This window comes from Osmerus eperlanus, chromosome 1, assembly GCF_963692335.1.
Source record: "Osmerus eperlanus chromosome 1, fOsmEpe2.1, whole genome shotgun sequence".
NCBI classification, from domain to species: Eukaryota; Metazoa; Chordata; class Actinopteri; order Osmeriformes; family Osmeridae; genus Osmerus; species Osmerus eperlanus.
The window spans coordinates 20,077,497-20,099,950 of record NC_085018.1 but is presented as its reverse complement, the minus strand read 5'-3'; the positions used below and the strand labels follow the sequence as shown (position 1 = coordinate 20,099,950).

Here is a 22,454-nt window from a genome sequence, read left to right as displayed (position 1 = left end):
GTGCAGCCAACTCCAGGACACACATCACAAGTTGAGGGGGAATATTTTGACAGGCGTTGTGGAACAAGATCCCTGTAGAACAACTTAAACTTTCTAATTTACATAATTGTGTACATTTCTTTTCAACAAAGCAGTGCTTTTGAAATCGGAGATACCATGCCCAAATGGTATTTCATTCCTGCCTTGCTAGGTGTGTGGCTCCTGCTGTCTAAGCTGATCCACAGTGTCCAGGTGAGAGTTAACTTTGATTGGATAAGAGAGTCTGTGATGCTCTAACTGATTTCAGTGCAAGTCTCTCATCACAAAGCAGTGCTCAGCCCTGGAGATCATAGGTACACCAGGAGAGAAGCAGATTGATAGAGCCCCATTCAGCACTCTGACAATCTGATTATCTCCCAGTGGCTTTAAAGCCATTCCATTACCTACCACACACACACACACACACACAGATCACAGAATTGTGGGGCAGGAAAAGGGACTGTACAGTACAAACTGAGACATACTGACTCCAAAATAATAGGTTAAATGAATGAATGGATCAGGATTAATGACAGGAAGGATTATTCAATTCACAATCAAACATACACGCACACACATGTCAACATGGGGACAAACAAAGCAGAACAAGAAATGGAGATATTTCAAAACAACCCTTAGAGGTTTAATTCTGAGGTTGATTGTGGTTTCCTCTTCCTGAGGTGCACCTGTGTCCCCTGACCTGGCCTAATCAGGAGTGTTTATTTACCCCAGCAGTCATTTACCGACTGGACAGGCCAGCACAGGCCCCATGCCTCCCTGCTAAACACTTTAATCTGCTGCTTAATTATTCACGTTTTCTGGATCGCTTAACATTGGGCCTCTGCCTGCTTCCCTACAGCTCGATAAAGAGAGGAAGTGGAAAAGTGAGAGAGGGATAGAGAGAGAGAGAGAGAGAGAGAGAGAGAGAGAGAGAGGGCGGAAAAAAAGAGATAGGGCAAAGAGTGTGTATGGGTGTGTGTGCGTCAGATGGTTGGGAAAGCAGAAAGGGGGGAGCAGGAAGGAAAGAATAGAAGAGGAGAGAGGCAAGTGGGCAGCAGAAGCAGAAACTGAGCAGGTTTTCAGCCTGGAGCTCCAAAATCACTAATTAGGCCACAAATCACAGGCTAGCACAACCACATCCCAGGATGATTGCTGCACTAAGCACAGTGAGCAGAGATTCCTTAGTCCTGTCCAAATCTGGCTTGTGTCTCCCCCTTCCCCCCTCAGAACATCCAGTCACAGACCACTGCTCTGAATCCAGATAAGGCCCGCATTAAGATACATGTATGAGAGAAGAGAGGGGGGCGGGGTTACATAATCGAGCAGAAAACTGATCCTTGAGGAAGAGGGGGCACAGTCTAGGTGCTGTGACTCATGATGCGTGTGCCCCACACCACAATCAAACCTACTGGCATGTAGCAAATTAAAAGCAATAAAATTAATAATTACATAGCACTGATAACCACTTCAACCAATTAATACATTATCCAAAAATTATCATTCAAACACACCTTTCACATCCAGATGCAGCTTCTTCTTGTGCACTAGAAAAGGGGCGTTGAAGAAAATGTGACAAAGGTAGGCAGTTTACGAAGACATTTTGGTAAAGCTTTGAAACTAGCTGCACCTTTGTGTTAAGCGCAGATCATGAATTCCCTGAGCACTGTGACAGGATATGAGCTAACCTCATGAACACAACAGAATGAATGAAATTACCAGGGGGTTCAGATGGCTGAGCGGTTAGGGAATCGGGCTATTAATCAAAACAGGTTGCCGATTCGATTCGGGCTGGCAAAATGACGTTGTGTCCTTGGGCAAGGCACTTCACCCTACTTGCCTCAGGGGGAATGTCCCTGTACTTACTGTAAGTCGCTCTGGATAAGAGCGTCTGCTAACTGACTAAATGTAAATGTACTACCAGACAATAGCATACATGTCCAACAATTGTGCTATAAGAAAAAAGTTTGTGAATTGAAAGCAACATAAAATGGACATGCTCAGTGGTACGTGCAGCACCGTGGTATTATTCATCGGTATACACAGGAAAAAGACAAAAGAAAAATTAACACACACAGAATACAAAAAAGCGCTACAATTAGGATCAGAAAGTCTGTGTTCAAAGGCATCTATGTCAGTAGACACCCAGTTACATCATCCCATGAAGGCTACTACAGCCATCCGCAGAGGAAAAGAAAAGCAGGTCAACCCCTTTCCCCAGACAACCATCCCTTCTTCTTTGACATGCTTAGACATGCGATAGACCTACTCATTCAGTTGGCCTTCCTAAACCCCAAATCTTGTTCATCTCTGGTTCTAATCTTGTTGATCTTATGACAAATGATCAAGAATCTTTTGTCTGAACCTAGTCATCATTATGATGTTATCGATGGCTCCAACTCTTGAGTACGGCCATCTTTCTGGGTTGTCTTCCAGTCCAGATAAGGCCCTGGTACACAGAGCTACAACCCACTGCCTTAGGAACTTAGCTGTACTTCTCAGCCCAGCAGACATTACTCAGCCAGAGAGGAGCTTCTGCAAGCTAAGCATGAACAACAATGGCCGCAGGTTTACGCAGAAAATTCCCCGCTAATTTAGAATCCAGACAGAAATCAATAGGCAGGGGTATAATTCACTTAGCCCGAGATAACAGGGTAGGAGAAACGATCTACAGAATCACAGAGGAGTAAAAAGGCATGCAGTCCAGCCGTCACCCGTCATTCCACCTCACATCTTCCTGGCTCAGACATCTAGGAGGGCAACAACACAAAAGCTGACACTCCAGTCACACACCAGCCCAAAGGGCTTTTCTCTTTTCTTTCATCACCAGTTCATTTACCTTAATGGGTGTGATTGCAGCACAGACAAGTGTTGAAATATTTAATACACATCCCAATGTTCTAGCCTGTGACCTTACCCTTTGCAGGTCTTTACAGCAGTTTGTAAGCCAGAGACCACATCCCTAAAGGTGTTATGCAATCTTGATGAAAGCATTATGCTAAACTCAATACAGAATGTCATCTTAAGCAAGGTATGATCCACATTACTTATGAAGACATCTTTGCCATTATGATCTTCCTTAGGCCTTAATAAGCACGGCGCAAGTGTAACAAATGTTATTTCATCTGCCCCCCCCGTAGTTCAGCCATCACCTCTGGGAGAATATGTACTCATTACAAAGTAAGTCATCATCATTATGAGTTTAAAAATCTGCTGAGCTGCTTGCTCATTCCAGCTCATCAGCATAACCACATTAGGGGAGGGTGAACCTGTGGGCTGGCAATCTACACTTCCCTAATTTTACAATCCCAGGAGGCCGAGCATGTCCACATCCATTAGACTGGATTAGAGCCACCCCGGTTCCAGACAGCCATCGCCAGCACACTGCAACACCAACAGCCTCACTACCCAGACTACTACAAACTAAACAATTTACTGTACACCGCCCTCCAGTCTGTGTGATATGTTAGTCATGGGTAAACGAGATATTCCATCCTGACAATGTGGGTCTCGACTAGTTTCTAAAATGGATACTGTACCTTTACTTCCTTTGACCAACAATGGCCTGAACTGCCCTCACAACACTGTTAAGAGTTACCCTCAACAAAAACTCCAGGAAAAAATATTAGCTCAGTGGGCACAAATCCCTAATTTATTTACATTCCCAATATATTTACCTCATCCAGAGTCGAGACAGAATGTCAGAGGCAGAGAGAAGAGATGTGATTTGGTCCTCGATTCTGCTCACAAATTGCTTTATGCCAGTGTGATACATCATGGAGAATTAAGAGGCCTCTCTCCACCAGCAGAGTACCGTGGACGGCCATATTGGCACATCTGTCAGAGGCCCACCCACGACAGAGATAAATGGACCAATCGCAGCACACAAAAGGCTGATCTGATCCGCCAGCGAAAACCAAGATGAATCCTGCGTCAGCCTGTGCCCCGGTGAAATTCATTTTTAATAATTAGTGTTCCCACGCCTCTGAGCTTCTCAGGAAATGAGTGCAGGTACGGCCAGAGGTTGACACTCTACATCAGCTCAGCTCGAACGCTGGAGGGTTATAAATGATGCGCTGCTAAGCTGCCATCATGGCAGGAGCAGGGAGGGACTCTGAAGGCACACAGGCAAGGAGAGGGCTGTCTCAGGCAGGTGAATGTCTCGTCTCTCCAGGGAGTTGAAAATGAACTGAGCACAGACAGAAGTGAGGCGGACGCATAGCATGGAGATAGTTCACAAGGACCACACTAATTACAGGCGGGAGAGGATATGGTCAAACAGCATCCACTTGAATTTTTTTAGGAGCAATGTCAACAACTACTAGCAACATGGCTACAGTACAGTTGTGTCATGTACCAGCCAAGCCAACACATCAATTTACTGAATTTCAGTAAAGGCAGGGGATGGATTTAACTGTAAAACCTGCAGCCTCCTACCTGGTATGAATACAGAAGTAGAGCTAACTGGGTTTGGGTCTATATGGGTCCACCTTAGCCCACACAGCTCTGTGTTGCCACAGAACAGGAGGGAAAAAATGGAGGGACATAAAAGGTTTTGGGGTAGAGGCAATGGGGATAAAAGAAGGGAGTTGAATGAATGAAAAAGGAAAAAAAGAAAGAAGTCATGTCACTATTTCAGTGAAATTGTTTGGAAAGGAATGAGCTGAGCTTTCATCTGTGGAGCCATTCAGAATGTTTTGAATGTCAAAAGAAACATGGAATGGCAGCTTTAATCTAGGCTGGTAGAAAGGTAAAGATGTAGAAAGTAGAATTAGAAGATGTAGAATTTCCTTTTCTCGAACATAGAGTGAAGACAGGCCCATGCCTTCTCAAAAGTCATACAGCAGTACTTCCAGTAAATAACGACTCTAAGGTAAGAGGACACACTATCCCCCTAACCCTAACTCCTACCTGGACTCCAGAATTGGTGGATGTTGGTGCTCCACTGTTCTGTAGCAGTCTCTTCTGTGGGTCGGCCCAGAGGGAACAGCCCTCTCCTCCATTCACAGCCTCCAGGGAGCAGTGTCTTTCATGGAGTGCCGTGTCAACATTACCCTGCTCTCATTCCCCTCGGCTCAGCAGGCGAGCGAGGAGCTCTTATCTAACAGAGATACCTCCTTCACTGGGAGCCAGCCAATTAGACACCAAAGAAACTAGAATATAAGCTGCTGTCACGCATGTGGTAGAAAGGTAGGCCCTGTGATACTGGATGGTAGGTCCTATAGCAGGTGTGTATGATGGAGACCTTTTTCAAAGGTCTCAAATGACCTTTCTGGTTTCTAATGGATAGCAAGGGAGTGCAATAAAAAAATGCAGTAGTTAACAAAAAACAACAAACAATATCAGGCAGAAATCGAGAATGAAAAACAAACCATGAGACACATATAGATATAAAAAAATACTGAAGGATCTACAAGCTAGTTCCTATGGGGTTCTCATGCAATATCATACTTCCTGTGATTGATGTCTTCGCAATGATTCACGTGTGGTGAATAACCTTTAAATCTGACGTCAAGGTGGTGTGTGTTTCTGAGTAACTTCTTTGACCAGGTTTGTAACTATGGTCCATACAGTAGGAGAGTGAGAGTGGAGCTGAGCTTGTCAGTCATGTGAGTCGTCATGTCAGTCTCTCGTTCAACAGTGTTGACAGGTCACACAAAAACAGCCTCAATCTAGTTAGAACCTACCAATTGGGTTTTATGAGAGCAGAGTTAGATTATCTCTACAGTTTAACCCAAAAGATTTCCTCATGATACAATCTATTCTTGTATGCTGATGGCGAAAGTAATTGCATGATATTAGGTTTTGTATGGCCCTGTCTTTCAGGCAGAGAAACAAGAAACAGAATAACTTACTTTTTACACTATTAAGTGGGCCTAAGTCTTAGATCTCAAAGCTAGTTTAATAGGCTAACAAAGTCACACAGTCTTTGACACATGCTGTCAGGAGAATGTCCTCCGAATCCTGACTAGAATATATAGTAGAAGAGTCAGAGTAACATGGCTGACACCAGTGTCAGTCCATATGAATCACATGCATCCTGATGATGTCATCTTGCTCACATCAGTAGAATGGAAAAGTGAGAGTGTGGGTGTGTGGTGGGGGGGGCCTCTGCTGCAAGTGAGGCAGGGGAGAAAGACTGAGGGGACACTTTTCCTACTGTACGCATAGTCTCTCTGCATTGAGTGTAACAATGGCTCTCTTTCGCAGAGGAATCCCCTTGTCGCCCTCCCTGTGGGAGATGAGCTCTCCTGGAGACCAGTCATTGAGTGTAACTATGGAGTAATGTCAGAGTCCTGGCCCTGGGGAGAGAGCAGGAGAACTCAAGAGAAACTCGACTCCTTCAGCAAGGTCACAGGTTGTGCAGCTTGGAATAGCAGGCTGGCCTGGGTGTTTGCATTCATTTCCTCCCTGCACAAAGTAAATGTCTTTAATAACCATTTAGCTGCTAGGGCACGCTTGTCCCGTCCCCCATTCACAAGCTGAGACACTAATTAGCCTACCTTTCTAAGGCAACGGGCATTTCTGTGTTCTCTGAATGCTTCTATTTTGGCCACTACAATGAGACAGCTGCAATTTATTCATAGTGTGCTTGACTAAATATTCCCTTTGAAAAGCACACAGTATATCAAACAGTATGTCAAAAACATACATCTGAATACCAGGCCAGAATCTCAGCTGGGGGAACAAAAGAAAGTCAATCTCAGTCAAACAGCTTCAGGGCCCAACTTTCACACCCATAGATTATTTTTGTTTTAAGTTTACAAGACTGAGATGTTAACATGTTGCATGCATTCTAAACAATGTATGGTTTAAGCAGGGTCCACTAGAGTGGATAGAGATGTGAATTGAAGCCCAGGGAAAGCTAGGATAAGGCTAAGGAGTGATATCATGGGTGGTGGGTTTACTGTAGTCACAGTGACTAGGCTCATCTCACAGCTGTGTCTGGGAGGTACTGAGATACATGTCATCCTGCTCTGCTCTGTAAGGAATCTACCTGAAAAATGTTCCCCTAGCTGTAATTGGTTTCATTCAATATTCATCCATGTTGAGAAAAGCGGAGTGGGTCTAAACAATTAATTGTCTGATTTTTCCCTTCTGTATATGAATAGTTCTAGTAGGCAGCAGGCACTGAAGCAGGGGGGCATTGAGTGACTTTTTCAAGGATAATACATAGTAATGAGAGAAGACATCTCTCCTCTCCCCAGCCTTTGTGCAGACCCGGGTAGAGAATCCCTTTATTAGGTGGAATATTCAACTAATCCAATATTTTGGGGAAAGATGAAAATACCCAGTTCTACACTTAATCAGGCATTCTAACTAAAAGCATTTTATTATCTATGTATGTTAGAAGCTTAAGTACCTAAAGACCCATCTACATACAGAAAACATACACAGGACACAGACAGCCCCACGCACAGACACAGTGATGAATCGAATGAACAATACAACAGATGGTATGCTAAAGTATCTATCATTCATTGTGTTTGATCCACTACTAAGAGCTGCCAAGCTCATGCCTTCCTGAGAGCAGCTGCCAGGAGAGTGAAAGAGAGAGAAAGAAGCGAGAAGAGAGAAGAAGAGAGAAGAGAGAGAGAGAGGGAGAGAGAGAAAAAGAAAGAAAGAAAGAAAGAAAGAGTGAAAGAGAGAGGCATTTGTGAGTATTACTCAGCAAGGTAATTTTCATTAATAAAACATTTGAAGAAAACAACCAACAGATAAGAATCTTTACAGTTCAGTCTTAGACTCAGAGACTTGGATCCCCAAAGTCAATATCTCTGAACTAGTCAGTGAACACCATCGACAAGATGTTATGTTGGGACAGGCTGGATTCCTACTGTTTCAACCTGTCATTACTCATTTGTGTGAAGGGTTACATTGATTATTCCTCACATAAAACTTTTCCAGCACAGGCATTTCTTCAGGACTGTGTGAGTCTTAAATGTGATTATAAGGCACACTGGGAGCTGGCAGGCAGAACAGAATTATATAAATATTGTACTTAAAGATCATTCTGTGCCACAGGCCTATAAGGGTGGAGTAAGGACAAAGACTGCTGAAAGTCCTAAAGGGGACAGCAGCTAGGCGAACTGGCCAGGAAGCCAAAATGATGACTGATAGAGGCTGGAGAGCACATTTACATCAGTAATGTAGTGGTTCTGCAGACTATTTTATTTAAATAAATTAAGAATAGGTTATGTTAGTTATGTATGACTGGAGTAAGTGAACCAAATGTACGGTGCAGTACAGGTACTTCCAAGTCATGAAAACAGGCTTATCAGGAGTTCTAGTGCTAGATCATACTGTACGAACACAATGAAGAGGTCAGTGGAGGATGAAGCCATTCAGATGGACAAAGATGGAAGACCAACAGAATATATAAAACTTGATACTCAGAAGAAAAAGTGATAAATGTCGGAATTATAATAATATAATTTACCTCAAGATTTTCCCTTCAATGGGTGGGTTTCCATGAATAGAAGGGATGGTGTCTGTCAGAGACTCACCTGAATATGCCCAGTAGTGATCTGCTGTAGCTCTCCTCTCCCTCCTCATGCCAGGGCTCCCATGAGCCTTCTCTCCCACGGACCCGGGCTGGCCACCCTGTGGAGCTGAGGAGGACAGCGAAACAGGAGTCAGACGGCACGCTCATCATTATCTATAGCACAGCCCTATAGGTTAGATGGTCGACAGAGGTGATTACACTGAGGGATGTCTAAGCACTCCAGAACACTGCCACATCCAGACGTTCCAGCCAGAGCAGGGAGAGGGTGAGAAGATGAACAGCTGCTGGGCTCAATGGCCCTCGGCGGCAGCGGCAGCAGCGAATGGTGGCTAGCCACCTCACACTCAGCAGCCCAGGTGTCATCGTTTGACACTACGACTTAATGGGAAGTAATGATTATCACCATTGGGCTGCTTCCAGGGGGCTGCTGCTGCCGGTGAGAACAGAAGGAAAGCGTTTCTGGAGAGTAAAATCTCTTCCGATCTCTTGCCATCAATCAGCTCCATTCATGGTTCTGGCCTGGCATGGGCTAGGCTGAGTACCACCTCCATTTATCGAATAAATCAATGAGAAAGCCATCCAGAGAAATATGATGTTTGTTTGTGCCCAAATTAATAACACATGCTTCCATTCTGAAGGGAGCGAGAGAGGGCTTGTTGTGGGGTTGAATGTGCTTATTCATAATGCCCACTGTATCCAACTGAGTGAACTATACAGACACAAACACATGGTGAGCTCAGAGGCCAGGTTATTCTCCTGGAGGGTGCCGACAAACTGCTTAGCATGAGGCCCCTTTCAAGGGTCTGTGTGGAACAGTGGCTCACCCCTGCTGTGGCTGAATCACCAATATTAGCTAATTTGGCAGTTGTGATGGAGGCCTTGCACTACACTACACTGTTGGCCACATCTGTGTATCCACATTACCTGAACCACACACAGTAGCTATTATTTCTGCAATTTTTGCCACCCCTACTGCTGTGTTTCCAGCTTTATTCGAAGGTCTCTCCTGGCACACAAGTAGTGTGGGCGATGTCAACGTGCCTCCATGTCAAGTGATCAAATACCCTGATGTTACACCGCAACCTTCCTGGCTTGGTTTGTCACTACATCCTCTCTCACCCACCTCACCCCAATTATCAGATACCAGAGATCAGAGAGTCTAATACACACAGTCAGGCACAAACCTTTTGTCTACAACCAGGTAATCATGTCTGTCTGCCCATTCGATTTAGGTAAACACAGCCCACCCACCCCTGTAACATGCAGTGTCCAATCTGCCCAGATTAAGTAACCATTTCCTACTAACACTCTCAACGGCACACTGTGACATTGTTTGAGGTCAAATTTTGCTACAGGAATCTAAGGCAGATTGCTTCCTTATTCAACAGCTGTTCCAGGGAGTGACTCAAGTGCTTGACTTAGTATGGCACATCAATGGCTCACACACGCAAACAGCTCTGTTCAGCTCTTACTGATGGTTGCATCATTAAAGGGGAATTAATTAAACACTTCACCAAGTCTACTACGACAAACAAACTGACTCTGTCTCTGTGCCTAAAGTGGTGCAATATTGTCAACCAAAAGGTAGCACATCACTTCCACAGTCATTACTCTACTTAAAATGAATGACCAGGAGGCAGGCCTTACGTTCCCAAATACAGCCACCAATGAATTAACTCCTATTGAAGGCCAATGGCTAAAGCTAGAGCTAATTTGAAATTGAAAGGCAGTCAATATGAATAGATAGCAAAAAAAAAAAAAAGAGGGAGCGAGTTTGTGTGGGGGAGTAGAGCTTATTTGAAGACAGGTTGTGGAACAGGAGAATGCTTCGTCTTTGATCAGAAAGCAGAGGAGACAGCACCGTGTCAACAGTTTACTCTCAACCGTATCAGCCATCTCCTCTGGGCATGGGATTAAAGCAGTCCCATCTTTAGAATAGACTCTGAACAGACAACACGGGGCCTTGCTAGGCCTGCTCTGAGCCAGAATAGAGAACGCAGGCTCCCAAGCCTAGAGCATCCACCAGGAAGCTGGCCCCGAGCACCCCCACACTACTTCAGTCCGGCCATTAGATTACCAAACAACACCCATCAGTATAAGAACTATACATTTTATGTCGTATTCACAAAAAGAGATCTAACATGCCAAGACTTGGCAAAACCCTAACACGCCACTTTCCACTTAGAGTAACAAAACCCATGTCCCCCAGTGTAGACTCTGCATCTCTGCACCCATTGACAAAACACTGCACCCCGCCCCCTGGAGAATCCCTGAATAACTCTCCAGCAGTTACCACAGGAACACTCAGCCATCAGCCATTTTAATAATACACCACAACTGGTTAAAGATGTCTGGAGTATGAGCATGGATGCATCACAATTGGCCTGCAGGGGAGTTGTTAAAGCCAAGACAGTTTTGACCTGAAGCACCAGGACATTCGGATAAGAGTGTAACACATGCCATTGGCAGATTATTATGCAAAAGCTTTTTCTGACTCAGCAGGTGCTATAACAGAATTCAAAACTGGATGATGAAAGCATGTAGGCCTAATGTGCTCATGTAACAGCACTGGTCTAATGTCTTAAAACAACACTGCATGATTCAAGAGTCAAGTTAAAGAGTATAGTATGTTATGTATTATAGATCTAGTACTAATATTAGCCTGCTGTAGGCATACAAGTTTTTCAGACACACTACCGGACCATTTTGTTGTGCCCATGTAGACTCCAGGGATGAAACAATCCCCAACCCTAGTGACTTTCCTCAAATAGAAGTTGTAGTCAAGAAGCTTAATGGAAACCTCATCATAGTGCAAGGATGCTCATGTGAATTTCAAAGTGAGGAAACGATACCAGCCTGGCAACCACTGTCCCTGTGGCTACTTCCTAGCTGCCCGTCCATCTGGCAGGGAGAATGCCAACTACAGTCAACTGCTCAGTCAGACACAGTACACCCAGAGCAGGGGTTGCAAGGCAAAAAGACACACCTGTTCTAAAGTTGGGTGCTTTTCTTCTTCATCTGGCTCTTTCCAGCTTTCAAAAAGAAGCCATAGCCCCCCAAAAAAGGAAAGAAAAATAAATGTGCAGGCTTTAGAAAAGCCAGGAAACAAGATGTCTGCCACAAAATAAAGCAATGAAGGAGCATACCCCAAAGGCTTTCATAACCAAGCACATAAAAAGTAAGACCTTTTTTTCCCCTCACAATGAAGACAGATACACTGCAAAGAACCATTCAGTTAGCTTTCACTGCATAGAGGCCGGTGTGACACTGACATAAAATGGAAGTTTATAGTGGGAAGAAATTCACCTGTGCAGTCTTTGTTGTTGCTTTGGTGGAAAGCAAAATACTAAAAGGAGTGCAATTTCAGGGCAGGCAGGTTGGGATAACTAGATGTACCAGTATGTTTCAATCAGACTCAATATGGAGTAACATGCAGATTAGCTAGCATGAAATGATGAGGAAGGAAGAAGGCATCCACTAATGTTGTGTAACTCAAAAATGGAAAAAACACAAGACCTACAGCAGCATACTGTGTCAGGGCTCTCAAGTTTCAATATTACCATACCTGTCAACATTTGGGTACTAAAATCCAGGAGACGGGGGGGGGGGGGGGGTATTTAACTCTATATAACTCAAGACAGCTCTCAACTCGGCAGAAAACTTCCTTTCGTATACCTGCGCCTCGTCCATTAATATTATATAGACAGGTTATCCCTTACTTCTCAGCGTGAGAAATGACTTCTCAGTGTGAGAAATACAAGGTGTTGCCTGAGAGCGTGAGAAATGGATGAAATGCGTGAGTCTCATGGAAAATGCGTGAGACTTGAGAGCCCTGGTGTATCTACCATGGTATGAGGTAATATCCTATATCAGCAGAGTTACCTGCATTGTGTTGAAGTGGACTGCAAGCCATCTGCAGAAGATTGGACACCAATCTCACAATAGGTGTTTTTATCTACATTAGATAAGCCTATAGGCTATGCAACAATCAATAGAGCCTATACATCATGGAATAAGATAACAGCCTGTCCCTTATATCTTCATTCGAATCCAAACCTGTCATTTTCCATTATCTGCCTAACATTACTCTGGTCATGTTGGTCAGCTTTAGAATAGAAAACAGCAGCTTAAGGAAGGAGCCTATATTTCTGAATGATTTTGACAACCTGTCTGTAACTTTAGTATTACATCCTTTACATGACTTAGACCTTATTTGTGAAGTTTTCATGTCATGTCAGCTTAAAAAAAAAAAGACTCCAACAGTAAGTATAGCCTAGTTTGTTGGAGTCTGGTGCAGTACTTGTTGAAAACAGTCCCTGCTCCCTGGGTGTGGGAAAATAGTACTCACATCCTGGGTTTTCTTGTGTATGGCTCTAGTGATAGTCAATTGTCCTATTGTCTGCAAGGCACCCCCTTAGTGCACTGAAATCAAACTTCCTGGTGAAAAGTAGAAGTTTAACTCAAGTCAAGAGTCTGTTTGAATACTGTTATCTGCATTACTTATGATAAACAGAATGAATAGTATAACATTTCCTGTTAATATTGTGCTACAAACTGCCACACATATTCTCCAAAGTTAAACACTACATCGATGCTGGTTTCTTGACACTTTTATATGCCATTATTAGGTCTTGGCTAATATGTTAAGCCATGTCTCTTGGACCTCCCATCTTAACCAAGTCCAGCATGGGTCCACTAGAGGATTCAGCCTGTTAAATGTACTTACTCATTACATGTATCTGGGACTTTGGTTAAAGCTAGATTAAACACATTAAGGGTCCATGATATTCTAGGTCAAGTGAACACTCGTTCTTTACATTTGACATTTTCTCCAAACGCGTACAAATGCTGTATTGCAGTAGACAAGCACTTAAGTCTGTCCAGTCGAATTACTATTGTATTTTATATTCCCCTCTACTGTGTCCTCAAACAATATAAGCATACTTCTGAGCATCCACAACATTCTGCCATAGTGAATTTATTGAGAGTAAAGTGGTGTTTTCAACATACAGCAATTACAGTGGCAAAGTGCCAATGGCCTCTGAGGTCCTCCTTTAGACCATTATCAGGAGTTATGGTCCCTGGGGTTAAATGTCCTGCTATTGATCCACATATAAATCTGCTGTTGAACAATACTGCACAGCCATTACCCATCTCTGAAGGATTCTTCACCCCCTGCTGTCCGTGAACGCTTTAGTGACGTTTTTTTTTACAATGGCATTTTTTTTAAAGAAAAATAAAGATATGTTGTTAAGGGCTGGGAGTTAGGTGGCTGAGCGGTTAGGGAATCGGGCTAGTAATCTGAAGGTTGCGAGTTCGATTCCTGCAAAATGATGTTGTGTCCTTGGGCAAGGCAGTTCAACCTACTTGCCTCGGGGGAATGTCCCTGTACTTACTGTAAGTCGCTCTGGATAAGAGCGTCTGCTAAATGACTACATGTAATGTAAATGTAAGGGCTGAAAACACTTTGTTTGGTTGGCACAAAGCACATTCCCCTTCATCTTACTGTTAACATTGGGGCATTTGTAAGTTTACCATTTGACCAACTAGTAACAGTACTGCATTTAGACCTACCCACAGCCATCTTTAAAAGGAAATCTAAAATACAGTACAAGTTGTCTTACATCTCACTGTTGATGTCTGTCACTGTTTTTTTCGAAACATTTTGCAAAAAAAAAAAATTGAACCTTTTGAACAATATTTCCTTATTATTTTCTCATAATCTTTTTTCAACCCCTCAAAAGTTTTTTTCTAAACGTATTTTTGAAAATATTTTTTCAGCCTTTCGGTTTTAAAAAGTTTTTTTCAAAACGTTTTGTCAAAAAAAAGAAAATCAACCTTTTGAACAATATTTACGAAAATATTTTTTCAACCTCATCCATAACTTATTGTCAGATGATATCTAACATTACATTCAGTCCCACCAGTGAATAATATCAGAATACGACAAAGAAAAACTGTGTGAAAAGAAGGGTAGTTACGTATATGAAACTTTTGAGTGGGATCTGTCTTCCCTGGGTAATACCTTCCTAAAGCCCCTGCTCATTCTTATATTACTATTTGGCAGAAGGCAGTACTCTGAGCGGAAATGTAATGATATTTTGTTACCAGCCATCTGCTGCCATCAGTGTGTTCATATAATCTCTCTTTTGTGAAATGAAAACAAGCAATCGTACACAGACACTTATAAAAACAGACACATACGTGCTTAAGATCTGGGGCTGTGCATAATTATGTCTTGGTTTTGACAAGACAAACCAACCACGAGTGGACTGCTGTATAATTATATATATGTATAAAGCCACTCGTATATATATATACACTCATATATATATATGCACTCACTGTACTCCACCTAGGTTAGAATAGGTTATAGGGTTGCAATAGGTTTTGTGTATTTAGGGTTAGTATAGTGTATTATTTATTGTTATCTGTATATTTAGGAAGTTTTAGTATTTAGGGTTAGTATAGTGTATTATTTATTGTTATCTGTATATTTAGGAAGTTTTACTTATTTAAGCTTCGCATAGATGTAAATTATGTTCTGTGTACTTATATGTTATGTTATGCCAGGTGCTTGCGTTGTCTTGTCTTAAGAATTTCAGTGCCCAGTCTGACCTTGTGTTGTTCTGTGTACCTGACAATAAAAGACTTTAACTTGATATATCTATATATATATATATAGATATATAGATATATATAGAGATATATAACCACTTGTGGTTGGATATATCTATTTATATATGTATGTATATATATATATAGAAAGATCCTTGTCCCCATCTTTTGATAAACCATGGCAGGCTTGGAGATGAGCTTGAGTGTTGTTGTGCATCTTCCTGGCATCTTAAATTAATGTCACGGACCAAACAGTGGGTTCTTATGGATGAGAGCTCCAGAAGCGTGACTCTGACCTTGCTAGTGTATCAGCCACCTTAAACAATCAAGGTGATTGTCACAGCACACTTACCTAAACAGTACAGACTTCCATTGTCTCTCAGCAATGTTTTTTTCTATTAATTTCTAAAAGACCATCCATTTCAACAATGGCATCCAAGCTATGGTACAGTCTGTAGTGCATCCCATGTATCATAGATCAGTGAAAAAGATCCTGGCTTTAGTTTATTCTCTGATGTCTATTCTGCTGTTGATGAGGAGCGCTTGCTGGTTTCCAGGCCTCCAGCTGGTTGTTTACTGCTGGGCCAGCAGATTTCTGGGATCCCTGGGAGATTCGTGGTTACCTGGGGAGAGGTTGTCTCATCTGTGATAAACACTTGTGTCATATGAGGATTAATCCCAACAATAACACCCATCCACACTCCAGTCACTACAGACCCTACTTCTGTGTTTACACAAAGAGGAAGGGCAGCGTTGAGGATAACACAGATATTGGAGTTTCCAAAAGGTTTCTATGGATATCAATAAGCGGACATAATTATAGGCTGATTCAATATTTCTCTCATGTAATTTACACATATTTAACTTTTTAGAATGTGAAGGCTGGCGAGAAAGCCTAAAATGATGCAATATATGAAAATGTCATAAGGAAAGGCCATGGTATTACAAATATCTTGTTAATTAGGGTTCTACTACCAGGGGGGTGAAAGTTTGCATTGGAGAAAATACAAATTTGCATTACCCAAAGGGGGGCATGTCAAGAGGATCGATAGGGCACCTTGTATTACAGAAAACTCAGCTCGGCCTCAAAAATGAACTACCTCAGCACATATCCCTACCTGGAATACCAGCAAATTAACAACCAAAGACCAAACTGTTTGCAATAGTGGTTACTGTCTTTTGTCCCAATGTAATACCTTACTGCAACAACACTCAAATTAAAAGCATACAAAACAGCCTTGACTTTTGCTTTAACAGGGGATGCCAACTATGAAATAAAAACTATTGGTGTCACTTTAACATTCACTCAAACTGTCATCACACTAACATGTTGCGGTGCTCAGCAGAATATACCTAAAACCATTGGGCTGGCTTAAATACTGTCTCCACGTAGCTTCTAAAGAAGAATTTTTCCTTGGTGCGTACAAACTGAACATACCTACAGGTCTACAACCCAAGCACACGTACCCACTGGCTCAGACTCAGCAGCAGAGTGTGGCCTAAGGGACGGATGTCTCAGAGCGTTAAAATGGAAAAAACAAACATCATCACTGCAAGCATTTAATGAGTAGGGTCCTCTTCCAATTCACAGGCAGAGCACTGGACTGTAAAAAGGCACTTGACTGCTCTACGCCTCCACGTCTGAATGTGAAAATGAATGTCTACAGAGAAATCAGCTCAGTGGTTTGGCTTGTGCAACATCTGTGGGCAGGTTAACAGCTAGACCTAAACCACACTCAGTCAGAGGCTAGGGGGTTTGTTTCATTACTCATGCAACACTTATGATTGCTGAGAAACATTGTAAAGTTCTTTGTTCAGTGTGTCAATCTACGAGGCAATTTTTCACACACCAGAATCACAATAAATCATAAGTTGGCTACTCTGGCATGATAAACTGATTCCATGTATCCACCATATTCTAATGATATGACATGCTGACCAGCTGATCTAATTTTCTGATCAAAGAAGTGCATTTCAATCAATATGTCCAATTACATTTTATGCTTCTGTCCTATTGATTTCTTTGCTTTCAGTTAAATGATTTACTACTTCTATGCAGGTCAATATGGTTGACTAGAGTTAGAGAAGGGACAGGAGAATGAAGGATCCAGTTCTGATTTCATTATATTGACAGCCACTCAATCACAGTGTCGCTCAAGCCTCATTAGGTATGAAGGACACAGGGATATTCAGACAGGACTCTGACAACATCTTTATACCTTTATAAACAGAGTTGTATTTTGTGGGAGAAGTGCCTTCTGCTGTTCTACATTTGTTTGTCACAGAAAAATATTTTGCAGAAAAGAAGGCTGGGTCTCACGCAAACCCAAACAACCACTTACTGTATACAGTTATACTAAAGCACATCACAATAAATAAATACTGTATTGGATTGATCATCTCTAAATGTTTGGTCCTTTTACAGTATACTTCCCAATTCCTAACTTGTCCCTGAGAAATACATGAGGACTTACAAAATACAACAATGGTACAAGAACAACAAATTCCAAAACAATGAGCATAACGTAATCGGAAACCCATCCCTTCCTTTACTAAATAATCCAACAAGCCGCCTCCATCTTGTTCTTACATCTTCAAACAAAAAGAGACAAACTCGACAAACTCCACTATTGTCGTTTAAGCTCTGTATTACACAAACCAGTGTTGTACCATGAGAATTTGTGATTTTTTTTCAAGCTTTATCAAAGCCATATTGTTAAGCGAATATTAGCAGCTAAATGATTCCCATGCACTGAAAATAATGATCCAATTAGAGAGAAAGTGCTTCAGAGGACAGTTAGTCTAGTTGTTCATAAAAGCCTAGGAAGATTGTTTTTTTATAGGCTATAGGTGACGGTAATTTGCATAATTCTCCGGATTTTATGTGCTGTTGTACTACAGCAGTGTCTACTGACAGATCATCAGTAAGTAAAGCTGGCAAGGTAGTGGCACATACCGAGGATGAGAAAGGTGAAGGCAAGGCAAGGGACAGTTATTGATATGGCAGAGTCCTTGGGTGCAGCAGTATTCGTCCTTTAGTGACAGTGCCTTATTGCCCGGACATTAATCACCATTCCAGGAAAACGAGTATCCTACCACTGGGACCAAACATGTCCCAGAGAGTCCTTTTAAATGACTAATTGTGCGGCTGTCTTTTACAGACCTCTTGTTACCTGACAGAATCAAGATATACACATTTTGATTCAGCTCTTATGACTGAGTTTTACAGTTGACGTTGGTAGTCATCAACAGTGTAACACACCATCACTTCAGGTACTTTTGCTCATGCACTTTGCATGTCATCACAGTAGGAGCACATGTCCAGATTAGATGTAGGGTACAGTAAAAACATACTGTGGACTGCTGGTGTAGCCTGTAGGTAAGCTCAAGAGAGCCTAACTATAATCAGACTGACAAATACAGTAGTCCAACTCTTCTGGGATGGGCCTGAAAATAGGAACGAAAACAAAGATGCGATGGCCATTTGTGGTGCGACTTTCTCAGCCCCATAACAAGGCAGACTCAGCAAATCCCAGACTACAAAAACAAAGGCTATTCTGGCCTTTTATGTTGAATAAGCATGGGAATTGTTATTAATGATGGACGTTGCTTCACTTCCACCCCTCGTATCCTGGCTTAAACCACTCTGTTGGAGAACATATACGGCATACAAATCAGGCTGATGATCTAATGCTGATCAAAGTGATAATTGTATAGTAAACGTTAATTTATATGGAAGGACACCTAATTACACTGTAACTGGCGGGAGCCAGACTCCTGTTGTTACATCACGCACGGGCATCAAACCAAGGAACGTGCATAACTATCCAGTGCAGCGCAGGACATTGCTGCCATGTCACTGTCACATACCTGTACAGCTGTCATCCCCACACATGGCCAATTTGTGCCTGGGCAACTGTCCTCCAAAATCATACTTAATTGTTTGAATATAGTCATCTGAAGTCTGGACATAAAACCAGACGTGGTAAAACATTTTGCCATGTCCAGCTATCATCTGTCAATTCCTCTCCAATCATACAGGATCCGAATAGCCTTGGGTTGTCCTTGATATATCTACGTTCAACTACATTGTGGCCAATTCTGGTTATTCTTTAGGATGGTCACAACGACTTACCAGGGTGACTGTCCGTAGGTTTCGTCAAGGTTGAAAAAATTAAGGGCACGATCCACCAGAAACTCGAATCCAGTATTCTCCGCATGTCTGAATACTCATCGAGAGCAACAAGGCAAAGGGTGACAAAGTTTGATGTTCAAAAATTACATAAACTTGATTACAATTGAAATCAAGTTAACAAATGCAGCGTGAACGAAACTGTAACGTCAGATACTGAATGCCTTGATGGAAAATGTACAAGCATTTGCATCGAGAAATAGTCTTATGCACCAAAGGAAAAATTCTGACAGACTCGGCCACATGCACCAGGCTTACTCTAAGCTACATTTTCGAAGGACATTGATCCTTGCGCTAAGAGTCAGTTTAATTACAGCAAAAGTATCCAAGTGTCAAATTTTGACCAATAAATCGTCCAGTCATCGATATCTCAATGCATCACTTAAAACGATAGTGAGTTTAGCAAAAGCACTGCGGGAAATATCCCATACTCCCATCCAGGAAGTAAGCCTACGGTACGAGCAAGCATGAGAGAATTCTGGCGAACGGGTCAGGCTTGGAATACAGCCACAGTGAGCCAACCTAGCGAATGAACAAATAGGAGGGAGAATCTCAGATTGCTGGATCCTAGCGCCGTTGCTGATTACCAAGATAGAGTTTTTCGCTCCTCTTTATGCAATTTGGTGTACTTTAACTATGATAACTGAGGCAAACACGCAACGATTTTTGCCAACGATTCTGCATCAATCACTAACTTTGTTAGATGGAGGTTATTAGAGAGATGGTAGCATACGTATCTAGAGACATCGTGATAGGCCTACTAAAAGATGTAGTCTTTTGAATTAAGGTGTCAAATCCAGTGACCGAAATAGCAGAATTCAGGATGTCATAAATTTGTTTCCGAGGAGAGACATGTTTGACTAGCCTACTTGTGGAATGAACAGTAGGCAACTGATACCATTATAAAAACAGTATATCTGAAAAATCACTGAAAGAGAAAACAGACTGAAAACTTGACATTAGCTGACGGAATATGCCGTTTAAGAGAATGGAGGGTTGCTACAGAATTGGACTCCCTTACATTTTCATACAATTGACGAATTCTACCGTCAAAGATGTCTGCATTAAAACTTTTCAGTTATTTGTTTCTGTGATAGTCCTGCCTCGAAACATAATACCAATGCATGGTCTACTCTGTTTTGGCGAAGGTGGTGATTCTTCCCAGGGCCTATTATTAATATGACCCTCCTGAGGCCACCCAGTGTGATAGCCACTTCATCCCCCTCCGTCAGAGCTGTGAATGGAATACTTTAGCAGTAATTATCACTCTGAATAAAATCAGGTAGAGTGTGTATTGATGGGAGAGGTCTGAACACAGCATGAGACACCCACAGACGGAAAAGTAAAGGTAGAGTCAGTCAGCGAGGGTCTGGGAGAACCATACAGCTGGACATTTAATTTGAGAAATCTGATTAAATTCCTCATTTAATTATGCTGTTCTCGGTGGGGCTGTTGAGGACATTCACAAGAGGCTTTGCTTTTAATGTGGGCCATCTGCCTCTTCTCCAAAAAGCATGTCTCACACTCCCTTCTTCTCCCTATCAGGCCCTCCTCACACTTCTCCTGTGTGCATCACCACACACTGCTCTTGTGACTGATGCCCCTGTCCTGTAATCCCGTACAAGGTGCTGCCGTGGGATCACATGTAATCCAATAAGGGTTCCTGCTCCAGAATACAGGGGGGAGCCACATAACCCACCTCTGAAAGAGACCACCACTCAGGTTCTCAGACTTCAGTCTTCCAGTGAGTGATGTCATCTTTCCCTGCCTGAGGATGAACAAATTGTTATCTTTTATACAGGATATGCGTCTTTCATCCTTGAGTGAGTTCTTTCCAATTCTTTTTCTTTATGCATCTTCACATGGTCACACTCATATTTACATATAAATACATTTACCATATTTATTTTATGAACATGCTGTATCCAGTGGAAGTAAAACTGTCAATTAAACATGAGCATGTTGGCATTGTAACCATGTACTGTACAGTCATGCATCATGGGTTCTGGAAGTCTGGGAAGCGTCCCAGTCTCTGCCCTGGGAAAGTTGCAGTGTTTTACTCTATAGGGAGGAGTGCCCCCTACTGGCTCTTCAATGTGACTTCTGTCTGCTGAGAGACCTGATTACTGATGATAAGCCTTGACCACAGCCTACCTACCTGCCGGACAGACATATCCTTTTCTCTACATCCAAGGAACTTCCTTTCTCCTCTGTCTCTATGCGACTGCTTTATGATTTTCAACAATATGTTTTATTGATAATGTTTGGATACATTTTTTATATGAAAACTACTGTATAGTGGTCAAATGTATTTTACCCTACCTTTACCAGTCTTGCAGTTATTTGACAAATAACGTATGTTCTCATAAACAATTTCACACGTTGAAAGTTTGTACGTAATAAACAACTTTGTACATCAATTATGTACAATAATCTAGTCTAAAACATATAATTTATTAAAATCATTCTAACCTAGATTTTACCCTTACTGTACACCCTCTAAATCCATTACTTTAATAGTTAACAGGATCTTCTGTGAGTCTCTTCTCCTTTCAAATCGGTCTATTACAGTCTGGTACCAGCACAATGCTACATTACCCCTTATGCCATACCTTTCTCCAATGTCCATTTTACCACAATAAGGGCCTCTCCTTTCATGCCTTTGTGTTGGGATGTCATGGGATTTATCTGTATTAACAGTACTGTATATCTGTGTTCATTTACAGTGAAATAGCTGACCAGTTACTAAGGCTCATTGGGTAAGTCTATTATTATGGAAATGTGTGTGCACACATTAAGCATGCAGTTTACAATGAAACAGCTCTAAAGTTAAATTGATTACAATATCTATTTTCTGTCAATACATTTTTCCTCACAAGATCACTTTGATCTCTGTGCCAATGTTGTAAAATATCTAAATGTGGTATGTATCGAGAAATATATGTAAAGAAATATATGTCTAAGTTAGTAGCTGAATGCTACTTCAGCTTTATGCAGTTGTTCCATTCGCTTAGCGGTCCTGGTATTTTGCAAAGTCATTGAACATGTCAGTATCCATTTGCAATTGGTATTCTCTTTTCAGCTCAACATGGCTGTTTTTGTTTTCTGAGTGAACCATGACAA

General features: G+C 42.0%; 1 protein-coding gene across 1 annotated transcript in view; it reads right to left on the bottom strand.

Moving 5' to 3' along the window:
• The window catches only part of ca16b (carbonic anhydrase XVI b), a 70,827-nt gene extending 50,950 nt beyond the window's left edge, over window positions 1-19,877 (bottom strand). The window contains exons 1-2 of the mRNA XM_062468692.1: window positions 19,275-19,877; window positions 8,523-8,627 (exon numbers count right to left, since the gene is read on the bottom strand). Of these exons, the coding sequence (XP_062324676.1) occupies window positions 8,523-8,627; window positions 19,275-19,359 (190 nt within the window). The 5' untranslated portion in view covers window positions 19,360-19,877. The remainder of the gene's footprint in view (window positions 1-8,522; window positions 8,628-19,274) is intronic.
• Between the last annotated feature and the right edge of the window lie 2,577 nt (window positions 19,878-22,454).